Raw genomic sequence first — 13,130 nt, 5'->3', positions numbered from 1 at the left:
TAAAACAAACCGATACAAAACAATCAAAACATTCCAAAGGTGGTGGAGGGTGGAGTTCCTTCCCAGTTAACCCAGAAATTCAGTGGCTAAAAAATACTCTTCGTGGCAGCCCTGAAATCATGGGCCAAGAGAATGTGATTGTTTTAACTGTATCTGGAGTATTTTTCATGGCATTGTTATCAATGTGCTGACTGACCTGAGCTCCTTTGGGGGGAAGGGTTAAGTGGAAATAACAACAACAACAACAACAACAACAACAACAACATGCTTACAGCGGGGGTGGCCCACGTGGCCATGATCAGTGGTGAAGGGTGATAAGAGACATCTGTGGGGCTGGAGGCCGGCCCTTTGTGGTTTGTTTAGGCTGACATTTAAGGTGAGACATTTAGGGTTAAACTCAAAGACTGTTTTCTCAGAGGTGTGAGGAGGTGTCAGTTGTACACACAAACACACAAGTCTGTCCGTAATACTAATTTGTGACAATATAAGCACTGCCTGCCCCCAGATGAGATTTGAGACTGTGCCAGGTTTTGGGTTTTTTTAAAAAAACAGGAATGACACTTGGGCGTTCTTACGCTGATGAGACTTTTCAGAAGTGTGTTGTTCTGAGCTGCAAGCATGCCGGGGAATTGATGACAGTTCTAAAGAAAATACATCCATAAAAACAGTGCTAACCAGCAGATTGTACAAGATTAATTTGCATATGGAGTTGAGCCATGTTCAATAACGCAGAGATTACTTTTTAAGAGGGGTGCTGCTGCTTTTAATCAAGAACACATAATTGTTATGTTGCCAAGCCCTTAGCAACTTCTTAATTGTTCACCTTGACCACGCCTAAGAAGCTTCTTCTACTCCTTCCTGCTTCCATGCAGAGGAAACAAACCATAATCTCTGGCTTGGCATTTCATCTAAACTTTGGACTGCGGTGGGTTTCACTCCCAACAAACCACAGTCAGTAAGGGAAAAAAATGAATCTTGTTTGTTTGGAGAGAGACTAACCATGACCCCCTGGTATGAATGTAATGCTAAGCCAGAGATCATGGTATTCTCCCTGCCCAGGGGATGGGAATAGCAGAGCTATCACTTATTGTGATGTGTGAATCAGGCCAATGTCATGTTGCCGCCTAAAATTACGGTAATTATGATGAAAAATGAATGAAAAATGCTTCTGTTCTTCCTCTGCGTCCTGTGCATGCATTTTTCGTAATAAACATCTTACTATTTCTATAGAGTTATAAGCTCTTTATTTTTATATCCACACAGACAAAGAAGGTGTCCTCCTTCCCAAGCTTTGTTGATGGTAAGTGCATCTTCACGGGATTCCTAATGTTTATAACATTAAGACTGCAGGGGTGGTGATGGGGAATCCTGACTTATCGAGAGATGATTTATTACGTGCCATGAGATTTATGAGACTTGGGGGCAGCTGTGTCTCCTTCCTGAGACAACCCTGCATTCTACAGCAAGAGAAGGGGAGGGATTGAGAAACCTTTGGCACTTGAGGGCCACATTTCCAAAAGTGCAGCCTGCCAGGGGCCACATGCCAGTGGTCAGAGGGGCCGGAGTCAAAAGTGGGCAGAGCAACAGGTGTGCCTTTTGTGTGGCTGGAACGTGGCCTCTTATCGTTAAAAGCTGGGAGATTTCTGTGCTTACATAGAAGGGAAGTGAGTCGCTTTATTGTTTAATCCAGGGTTGGAGAGCCTGTTGATTCCAGCTCCCATCAGCCCCAGCCCCCTTGGCCAGTGAACAGCCATGATGGGAGTTAGTAGTCCCACAAACTGGAGGTCCAGCCCAGCTTTCTCCAACCTGCCAATCCTGTTATCAAGCCCCAAATATATGCTTGCTTTTTCCACCCCAGTTTAGAGGTTTGAAATGAACTAGATGGTCAACAGCTGGTTTCCCTATATGGCTTAGACCAGTAGTTCCCAACCTTTTTTGGGCCATGCCTCACCTAGGCATCTCTAAAATCCTGATGCCTATCCCACCCCTGTGACATAGAATTCTTATTATTCAAAGTGAACTCCTATTCACATGGAAGAGGCCTAAATTTCATTATTAATAACTCATTCACAATTTGTCTCCCTTAAAAATCGAATTGCCCCCCTGTGGGGCATGTGTCCTATGTTGGGAACCACGGGCTTAGACTGAATACTGTTAAGAATCTGTGCTTATGCCTTTTAGAGATGGCATTTCTTTTTTTGCTTCCAGCCATTTGGAGAGTGCACCAGATTATGAGAGCCCCATTAATAGAAATCAGTTCAATTTCTATTTTACAGGCTAAATAAACTGGCATTTGGAAGTCTCCCACAGCAAGGCATATTATGCAGACTTATTTGTATGGTTCTAGCACCCCTCTGACTTTGGGACTTTTAATTAGTATACTAATAATTGGTGCTGATGGCCGACCTAATGAAATTAAACTTCTTTGTATGATTGATCTTCACTGAGAATCTTGTTGACAGCAGAGGGTGCAAGGTCCACTTAGCTGTGCCTCATTTGTCCTTTTCTGAGGCTGACATTATGGCTGCTTCTTGTCTTCCATTAAATCTGACTGAGAGAGAAACCAGCTCTTGTTGACGGGTTGTGCATGCAAAAGCAGGCAGAGGTGGCACAGAGTAGAGAGCGCCCTACATTGACCTCCTACACGTGTCTACTCAGGAGTCAGCCCTGTTAAGTCCAGTGTGACTCACTGCCAGTTAGGTGTGTGTTGAATTTCAGCCGTGTTTGTGTGTGTGTGTTTGTGTGTTTCACCCCCCCACCCACTAACAGGTTTTATTTATGACAAAAGTGATATAAGCTTTTTATCAGAGACTGAATTGTCCCTGGAATATTTTCTTCTAATGTGGCTAAGTCTATAAAAGCAAGGCTATGTATGGTGCTTCAATGTGTAAGAGAGCAATCCGATGCATGTCTACTCAGATGTAAGCACAGCTGAATTCATTTGGACTTACTAGCAGTAAGTGTGCAAAGCATAGCAGCTATATTTGAATAAAAAACATAGATACATTCATCTGATCCTGTTGGGTTCTTTTATACTTTGTCATGTATAACCTGTCTGTATTAACTAGGATTGTAGGTCTTGTCTTAATTCAAGCAAATGAGCCCTCTTGAAAGATCAACCCAAAATCCTCCCACCCCCAGTAGCTGCTTTGCATGCAGAAGTGACGTCACCTGCAGCAACTATTAGAGGGACAAATCCTTGTCTGAGTCCCCAGAGAGCTGCCACCAGTCAAAATAGAGTAGGCCAGCCAGCATGATGCCTTCCAGATATTATGCAACTGCAGCTCCTATCCTCCTGGGGCTGAATGGGAATTGGAGTTCAACAGCATCAGAGGGGCACCACGTTGCCTACCCATGGAGTAGACAGCACAGGGCTAGATGGAGAGATAATCTGACATGGTTCAAGGCATCTTCCTTCATTGCTTTATTGTCATAGAACTTCGTAAAAGGATTGTTGTAGCCCAGAGCATCTGGCAGGCACGAAGCTGTGGAGGGTTGTGTCAGCTATGCCTCCACTGTCCCAGCAGCCTCCTGTCCAGATAACCTCCCCTCCCCTGCCCACATTCATTACATGGAGAGACAATGCTCTGCTTCTAGTCTTGGGTCAATTATTGCACTCATTTTGGCTTTAAAAGAGGAGAAACTCAGTCTTATTGGTCATTCTCTCTGCCCTTTGAGGCTCCAGCTGGAAGTATGTCTCTTGATTTGCCACATCGCCCTTGACTGCTGATTTATCAGTCTTTTCAGCCCTTCAGTTTTCAGTCTCTTCCTCCATTTCTCTGAACAGCTTCCAGCTCCAGCTGCAGTGAGCATGTTCAGAGCTTCTGTTTCTGTCACCACATTGCTAAAGGGAGGGAAAGTTCTTTCCCTGACACTTGCAACCAGCAAAACCTGGCTAAGGTCTGGAAACATCAGAGATTGCAGGAGACACAGGTGCCTGCAAATCTCAGCACACAAAATAAAAGGTGGCTTGAGATCTCCCAATCTCACCGCTGCACACCCTCCCTTTGAAGAGGATCTGAGTTAATAAGTTAGTCTGGTCAGGAGCCAGAAATGTTATTGTAGCATAAACAAGCAAATATATCATTAAAATGATATGGCAAAAATAAAAAAGCTAAATACACCAAGTGGACTTCAGTGAAGCACCATGATGAATCTTCCATCTGTGCAAGCATTTCAGCTTGTCAGATAGAATGGCCCCCTGTCCTCCTCATATCTGCTGTTCTGTGGGGAGGGTTCTCCTGACCCTCCCCCAAGCCAGTGTTAGGGAAATGGGGGCACAGGGGGAGGAGAGGGAGAAGACCCATTGTGCGCATGGAAGTTCATTTGCAGAGATTCTGCTGATGGGACTTGTTAGGTGAACGACTAATGCAGTGGATTTACTCTGAGTAAACATAGCTGGATACAACTCTCTGTTTTTAAAGAATGTAATAATATAAATTTGCATTTTAATAAAACTTTAGAAAATAAAGAAGTGCAAGGCGTCAATAATTCCATTTGTAGCCATTTGGCCAAACATATGCATGGTGGGGACCTATTTGCAGAGAGCTGGGGAAAGTGCAGAAAAGAGCAACTGAAAGCAGCAAGGAATTAGAGCCCGTTCTCTGTGAGCAAAGACCAAGGGCCCTGCACAGACTCCCAGCTAACCTCTGCTCTGGAAAGCTAGGACCCTGGGATAATTATTTTACTGCATTTTAAAGTTGTTGTTGTTTTTATTTTAATGAAATCAACAGCAGCAGCATTTTATGATAGTGTTGGTTATGGAACCTTGGGCGCTTTGATAGTCTGGCATATCTGGTAATGCAGGGTGCAACATTTTAAACAAATGGTGAAATCTTAGAGCCGGTTGGTACAAGGAAGCGCCTCCAAAGCTACCTCTTCTAACTGCTCCCAGATCCAGGGGTTCATCTCCATCAATATATTTCCCCTTCTCGTTTCTGAGATTACAGATATTTTGTGCTGGTCCTGCCCTCAGAGCAAAGCAGGTTGGCTGGCTCAGCACCAAGGAGAGCTCATTCTGGGCCACATGGGGTGCATTTAAGTGTGAGGGGGGTTCTTGTGTTAGTTTCCCTTGTTCTCTGCTGCAAAGACTTGTCCTCCTGTGCTCAGGTCCTGCTTACAAGTTTCCTGCAGGCACCTAGTTAGCCACTGTGAGAACAGGATGCTGGACTGGATGGGCCATTGGCCCAGTCTTATGTCCCAGAGGGCCTGCATTTCACTGCCATTACTTATGAATCACCCCTAGCTGGCCAAGGTTTCTCTACAACCCTTTATTCGCTTTGTATCTGCTTAACTGTCAGGACTGCCCCCAAAGGACCATGGGAAATGGAATTGGGAGACATTCGCAAATCTGAGGACTTTTTGGTAGTTTTTCAAGGGGCAGTTTCCTCCCAGATGGCATGTGGGATGAGGTTTGGCACTGGTGGAACAGTGACTTCAGTCATATTATCACCACCACCCTGCACCCTCTCAAGAACTATGCTTTTGGTGTGTATGTTGGGGGAAGTGTGGTGGCCCCTGTTCCCTCCCCTCCTCCAAATGCCCCAGAATGCTGCAAAGGGGCCATTCTGGGGGGAAATAGAAGAACATTAGAAGAGCCTGCTTGAGAACATCTCCTGCTTTTAAGTATCCCCCATTTCTTCCTCCCCCACCCCCTCCAGTTCAGACACTTAGCTTTTAGCTCAGCCTCAGATTGGGGAGGATGGTGAGAGTTTTCTCTTCCTGACTCACAGCCCTTTCTTTGGGGAGGTGAAATTGCCATTAAAATGGTTTGAAGTTGGTGTTGTTATATCTGCTTTACTTTTAATTTTAACACTGCTTTTTGCTTCCTCATTCCCTGACGCACAAGTGCATGGACCGAATGCTCTTGTTTAAATATTTGTTGCTGCTGTTGTGCTGTGCTCTTTGCAATTAGCTAGGCATCTACAGCAAAAGGATAGTCTATTGAGGGCAGTGTGTGGAAGTACGGAGTGCTCTTCCTTGCTCCGTTTTGCCTCTCTGCTGCTCTGTCTTAGGAGAGAAATAATTGCCTGCCTTCTGGCTTTTTAGTTCCAGGACCTTGCGAACCCGAAGACCTCATTGATGGCATCATCTTTGCAGCCAATTACTTGGGCTCCACGCAGCTGCTCTCGGAGCGCAACCCCTCCAAAAACATCCGAATGATGCAAGCCCAGGAGGCGGTGAGCCGCGTCAAGGTAGATGTTTTCAATCCATGGAAGAGGATTTGGGATCCCTTGATGATTGAACTCAGAAGAGTCGGAAACATCTGCTCCTCGGCATCCACAGCAGAGAATTCCCGCATGGCTGTGGCAAAACCCTCTTGGCTCCCACCATTGCGTTAATTTCTCTCTCCCTGCTACCCAAACTGTGTGTGCAGCCACAGAGCAGCAGAATATAAATAATGCACAGGTTCTTTCAAAGTTCCCCCAAATCAGAGTAACAGCCAGTTGTGGCTTTCCAGGCTTGTGTAATAACTTGTATTATTTATCTTTGATTTTATTGCATTTATATCCCATCTTTTCATCCAAGGAACTCCATGTGGCGTACATGGTTCTCCCCCTCCTCATTTAATCCCCACAACAACCCTGTGAGGCAGGAAATGCAGAAGGGAAAGCAGCCCTCTCGCCAAAAGGGTTCCCCAGCCCTGGTGCAGACCCACTTTGGAGGTCTTTAAGCGGAGGCTTGACAACCATATGTCAGGAGTGCTCTGATGGTGTTTCCTGCTTGGCAGGGGGTTGGACTCGATGGCCCTTGTGGTCTCTTCCAACTCTATGATTCTATTCTATTCTATTCTATTCTATTCTATTCTATTCTATTCTATTCACTCCTTCATCTGCCCAGTTCCTGCTGCTTATGTGGGTTCTCTCATTCTCTCATTCATTCATTCATCCATTCACCTTTTCTCCCAAGGAGCTCAAGATGGTGCACAAGGAATTGTCTGTTGTTGCTTGGCTAGTAAGAAAGCTTCTAAATAGCCCACAATAGCTGTATGCACAAATATCTTAACTTCTATTGGGCTGGTAAAGCATATGCCAATATATCATTGGAGGTTCATTGGAGGTGCTTAAACAGAGGTTGGATGGCTGTCTGTCGGGGAAACTTTAGTGCTGATTCCTGCATTGAAGAGCATTGGACTAGATGACTTTGGGGGTCCCTTCCAGCTCTACAGTTCTATGAAACACAAATCATGAAGATACTTGCAGACATTTGACATTTTTGTGGTCAAGGCCCTTGCACAGCCCAGTGTCACTAAATCTCAGCATTAAATACAGGTTAAAAGTGTCACTGCTCATTCTCGTTAGAGAAATAGCATTTCCCCCTTTTAATTGCTTTCCCCATTCCGGCTCCTAATGAGTGGTTTGGCTTTCAAGTAAAAAAAAAAAAGAGAAACTGGCAGCCACAAACGAAACTTGATTTGTATTGTGCCAAAGTGCAGCACTGTTTATCAGTTCCAATGCTGTCTGGTTTTTTTTGGTAGGCAGTCTCTCAAAGACAGTTGGCTGCTGCTATTTTAATAGCGGCTCAATGCTGCATGCAACTCTTCATAAGAAGGGGGCAGCAAAACTATCTTGTTCTTTCTTTTTAATTTATTAAATATAGTAGAAATTTCTGCCCCAATTGAGTCCTCTTTTCTTGCAATGAGATGTTACTGCATTTGCTGGGTAGCCTGTCTCATTTCAAGGACTCATTTCAATAATCAATTCTTTATTGTGAAAGATAACACTTACAGTCACTTCTACAGCTCTGGAGACATATCCACACCAATCTAGCATCTCGGCAGCTATTCCCAGGTCCACAGTCTATGGCGCAGTTGCAGCAACCCGGGACCACTCTCCCTCCACCAGTTTATGCACCTTCCTCTGATAGACAGCACACTCACAACCGGAAGCTGCGCCTGCATGGAAACTTCCTCTGCTCATTCTGGGAGACAGGGGTGCAGAAGGGTGGGGGGGAGCACCTGGCTCTTCACTTACCTGACCAACTCTTCCTCCTCCTCCTCTTCTGGCTCATTCTGTGCTCCACCCTCCAGCTCTGAAGCTTCCCCTGCTTTTGACTCTTGCCTTCTGACCAAAACAGTACCCCACAATTCACTGCCCCCCCTCTCCAAGTCAGGCTCCATCCCCGCACCCCTTCCTTGACATCTGATTAAGAGCCTCCTGGAAGGATCTGGCTGACCACCATGTGGATGCTGGACTAAAGGGACCTTTGGTCTGATTTTGTTGTGCTGTGACAAATGTGTACCTGGACTCACATGTGCACAGCCAGCACTCCTGTGAGGTTTCAGTTCTTTCACTGGAATTATGATGTTCACTTGTTATGGACATGTTTTGACCTTTAACCTTATGCCCCCAAGAAGCTCTCACACAAAGAAATAAAGAAAACTTGGTTTATTATATAAAATAGGAGTGAAAGACTATATAAAAATGCTGCTTTAGACAGCAAAGTTACAGTCTGCTCTGAGTAGGACTAGCCTTGGGTATAACCTTATGGTTTACAAGGAGCTATGAGCCTACAACAGCCTTCCCCAATGAGGTACTCTTCAGAAGTTGTGGAACTCTTGACTCCCACCGTCCTGAACACTGACCAATCTGGCTGGGGGTGATGGGAGTTGGTGTCCAAGCATCTGGAAGGCACCAGGTTGAGTTATGACGCTAATGGAGAATTTATTTTGATATGTATCCCTGCCCCCACCCCACTTTGTTGGCTGCACTGAGGGCCACAGAACTTATCCGAGTCTTGGGTGGTTTTTTTAAGGTTAATTTTCTTTGCAAAAGTGGAAGAAAGAGGCATAACTCACTGATAGAGCACTGATTTGGCATGGGAAAGTTCCCAGGTTCAATCCCTGGCATCTTTAGTTAAAATGATGGGGTGATGGGGAAGATTTCTGTGTGGGACCCTGGAGATCTGTTGCTACCCCAAGTAGGCACTGCTGGACTAGGCGGAATGTGTGGTCTGTGTCAGCTATCTTCTTATGTCTCTGGCTGTAGTTATGTGGTGAATCCCGTGCTCTGCATGCAGAAGGTCCCAGGCACAATTCTTGGCATTTCCAGTGTATCTGGGCTGGATAAGGCTCTTCTTGTCTGAGATTTGGAAACCCTTTGCCAGTTGGGCTGGATGGAGCAGTGGTGGGACTCTAGTATATGGCAGCTTTCATACATTTGCTTGTACGGCCAATCTGGAGAAAGTCTGAATCTTTTGACATTTGCACAATTTGTTTTTTATAGGATGGAGGGATCTTGTACATTTCCCCCACTTGCTAAAGTCAGAGAAAGAGAGCCCAAAAGGGGAAGGTTTGCAGGAAACTAAGTTTGTGTGGACAGACTGAGAAGGAACTGGGGTTCAGTTTTGCTAAGTGACAAGTTGAGAGGCAACTTGACAAGTGTTTGATAGTATTGGGACTAGCAACGTGATTCTTGATATAAAAGTGGGTGTGGTTTTGACTGGCATGTGGAAGCTGTTCCTGCTTTCGCTCACTAGTCCTAAGCTACATTCACCTCTGACCTGATGACATCATTGGGTTATGTGGGCTGGGCTACAGCAATATCAGAATGAGCCAGCTTGGAGGATTAACTCCATGTCCTAGGATGCAAAAGCTTGGCTTCTGCATTTGGATATTAGATGGCATGGGATTTGGGAGTTCACTGGAGCAGATTGGGGTTGCAACTACATGTGTAGTATGGAAATATAATCTGCAGCTAAGATCAACAAAATTATGCAGCAGTTTCTGTAACCGATGGATGATACTGACACACATGTACACACATATAAAGACCAGCAATAGCCTTCCTTTATTTCTGTAGAGAATAGGTTTGAGAATCTTTTGATGAAAGATTTCCCTGACTTCACATAATATCTCTTTCTCTCGTTTTCTTTTTGTGCATTTGTCTGTTTCCCTTTTTATTTTTAAATGCTTCTCCCCAGAGGATGCAAAAGGCAGCTAAAATCAAGAAAAAAGCGGTGTGTAGACTGTTTTTCTTGAATGCTATTGTCTGTTTTACATTTGGTTATTTTTGTTGTTTATGTTTTCTGTGGTCTTTGTGCATCCTGGAGTGTTGTGTCTCTCATTGTGGATCTTCGTCAAGCCGTAGCTTTCTGTTTTTGCTCATTTTAAAATGCAGTTGACCAGATGGAGTGGGAAAGATTGGTTGGCTTCATCAGAAACCTTCCCATTTTCGCAGGGTTGGTTGGTTTCATTAGAGAGTTCCCCACTTTCCTGCTAAATAACTCCTCTTTTCCTCTGTGGCTATCCATCCCAGTGAAATGGTTTTTTTGTGGGGGGTGATTTTGTTGTTGTTCTTGTTGTTTTGCTAAGCCTGGATAAACATCACATTTTCCTCTTGCAGGAGTTTATTTCCATCTGACATACTTTATTGCTTTTTGGAGGAGAAGCAGCCAAGATTGGTGTTGCAACCCAATATTCATTAATATTTACGATTTATTAGAGCTTTTTTTGATACCACTTAATCATTTCTAACCAGTAAACATACACATTTCAAAAAACATACATAATAAAAAACACAGAGAACTTCCTTAAAACATCTGCGGGGACAGAAAAGTCTTTGTCAAGCTCCTGAAGTTCAGCAGGGAGGGGACTTGGTTAGTCTCACCTGGGAGGGAGTTTTGTAGACTTGAGCCCACATTACTGCATGCACAGCTTATGGTGGATATGGGCTGTACATGGGGAACCAATATATACAACTTCACACCGTGCATTTGAAGCACATTCAGTGCACATATATAGCACATCACTTTCCCCAAAGAATACTGGGAACGGTAGTTTTCCTCTCTCAAAGCTACAACTAATTGCCAGTTTGTTTTTGGGCCCTGTTTAGGGTGTTGGAAGCCATAAATGACTCAAGCCCCAAATATCTGAAAGACTGCCTACAGCACCTTACAGAACTTCCTGCTGAGAAGTTCCTCCACCCTCAGAGGCTCATGGGGTGGTGGCCTGGGAAGAGGGCCTTCTCTGTGGCAACCCTGTGGCCCTGCCTTCCCACAGAGGTGTGTCTGGCTCCTTGATTTTACAGCTTCTGGTGAATGCTGAAAACGAGCCTCTTTGCCCTGACTTTTGACATTTGAAGTAGATATTTTTAGTACCCACTTTATTTTTGTGACATTGAACAGTTTTTAATATTGTGTTTTAACATTGTAATCCACCCTGGGACCTTCGAGTGGGTGGTAATAATAATTCCTGATACCCTTAACAAACTACAGTTTCCAGGATTCTCACATGAAGACTTGTGGGAACTGTAGTTTCCCCCACAGATCTGCAGTTCCCAGCACCCTTAACATACTGCAGTGCCCAGGATACATTGGGGAAGACCATGCACTTTAAATGTGCACTGGATGTGCTCTTGCATGGTGTGGATCTGCCTTAACAGAGACTCACCCGAAGATACCAGTGATGATTTCATAAGCTCTGACTACACTGCCGTGGTCCAAACTGTTTCTGTCGTAATGTAGATTTGGTGGTGGCAGTCAAATAACATTCCTCAATACTCTCACCGCCGCCCCTTAGGCTGCGTACACATGATAAACTCGAAGCACATTCTGAGTGGTGGAACCACAGTTCCCAGCAATTTGCTTTGAGGGAAAGAATGCACTCTAAAGGCATCGTGTGTACATAGCACAAAATGGGGGCCCACCTCAAACTTTTTGTTGCCCCGAGGTGTGTGCTGGACGACAGGAGAAATCAATATTGCAACATTGCTGAAAGTGTGGGCACACAACTCTTAGATCAAAAGCTGGTTGTGTTGGTTGACCGTTGAAAACACTGTTCCTCTTAAGCTGCCTGTGCAGCAGTGCCAGCCTTGACTGAGGTGAGGTCTGACTTCCTTGAGCTCAGAGGGAATGGTCAGAGCACCTGCTTTGCCTTGCAGAAGGTCCTTGGTCCATGTCCAGATGGAGACCCTGTCAATCCAGTTCTGAGAAAGACAGACACAGCAGAGGGCAGCTTCACCTCTGTTTGAACGCAGCAGCCCTTCACAAGTTAAACAACCCTGTTATATAAACAACTCTTTGGGTTGTGTGAATTGACTTTTTTGTCTTCCCTTTGTGCAAATGAGCAAACAGAATAAGTCTTCCATTGAGTGTAAAGGTAAAGGTCAAGGGACCCCAGACCATTAGGTCCAGTCATGGCCGACTCTGGGGTTGCAGCACTCATCTCGCTTTATTGGCCAAGGGAGTCAGCGTACAGCTTCCGGGTCATGTGGCCAGCAGGACTAAGCCTCTTCTGGCAAACCAGAGCAGCACACGGAAACGCCGTTTAGCTTCCCGCCGGAGCGGTACCTATTTATCTACTTGCACTTTGACATGCTTTCAAACTGCTAGGTTGGCAGGAGCAGGGACCAAGCAATGGGAGCTCACCCCATCATAGGGATTCGAACCACCGACCTTCTGATCGGCAAGTCCTAGGCTCTGTGGTTTAATCCACAGCGCCACCCACGTCCCATATCCTTGAGTGTAGTTTCCTGTTATTATGCAAAATAAATACTTTGGCTAGATAGTCTTCTTCACCCATAACTGGAGGGGGGAGGGAGAGAGATGGAGAAAAGCATCATTTGGGGGGAATGGGGGTGAGGGAGTTACTGGGGCTGTAGGATTCTCGATCATCACATATTTCCCAGAATACCCTGTGCATGTGGGGAGGCAAAATGGTAGTTGCCAGTGGGGAGTGCCATTTGTGGAATGCTACTGCCTCTCCACTCACCAAATATAGGTCATTCAGGAAAATTGAAAATAGTTGTTACCAGCCTGACAGGGCCCTGCAGTACTCCAATAAGCCTTCCCCACCTTTCCATTTATTTTATTTTATTGCTGAGAGGCCTCCAGTCAGGGCTGACCTGTCCAGGAGGCAGACCGAGGCAGTTGCCTCAGGCAGCAAAATCTGTGGGGTGCCTCTGCAGGGATGTCTCCCCTGCCGCTGCCACTAGAGAAGCGAGGAGAAGAGACTGCTGCAGCTTCTATGTTCAGGCAAGATTGTGCGAGAGCCCTGTGAGATTGCGCAGAGGTCTCTGGGGCTCATGGGAGTCCTCACCAGAATCTGGCAAACGCAGCCGCATGACTGCAATATGCAAGGCTTTGGCAGGGGCAGCAAGGGGTGGGGGTGGGGGGCGCACAGCACTTGCTCA

General features: G+C 45.4%; 1 protein-coding gene across 5 annotated transcripts in view; it reads left to right on the top strand.

The window, feature by feature from the left end:
- Positions 1–13,130, top strand: part of APBA2 (amyloid beta precursor protein binding family A member 2) — a 100,806-nt gene that overhangs the window by 65,620 nt on the left and 22,056 nt on the right. For 4 of the 5 annotated variants that reach the window (XM_083412760.1, XM_083412759.1, XM_083412762.1 and 1 more), the window contains 3 exons: positions 1,264–1,300; positions 6,049–6,194; positions 9,922–9,957. In XM_083412760.1, coding sequence (XP_083268886.1) covers positions 1,264–1,300; positions 6,049–6,194; positions 9,922–9,957 — 219 coding nt within the window. The remainder of the gene's footprint in view (positions 1–1,263; positions 1,301–6,048; positions 6,195–9,921; positions 9,958–13,130) is intronic. The other variant, XM_083412763.1, reaches the window with a different exon arrangement.

The sequence above is a fragment of the Podarcis tiliguerta genome (assembly GCF_965153285.1).
Source record: "Podarcis tiliguerta genome assembly, chromosome: 14".
Taxonomy (NCBI): Eukaryota; Metazoa; Chordata; class Lepidosauria; order Squamata; family Lacertidae; genus Podarcis; species Podarcis tiliguerta.
Note: the sequence above shows the minus strand (reverse complement) of the source record. Positions and strands in the feature narration are given on the sequence as shown.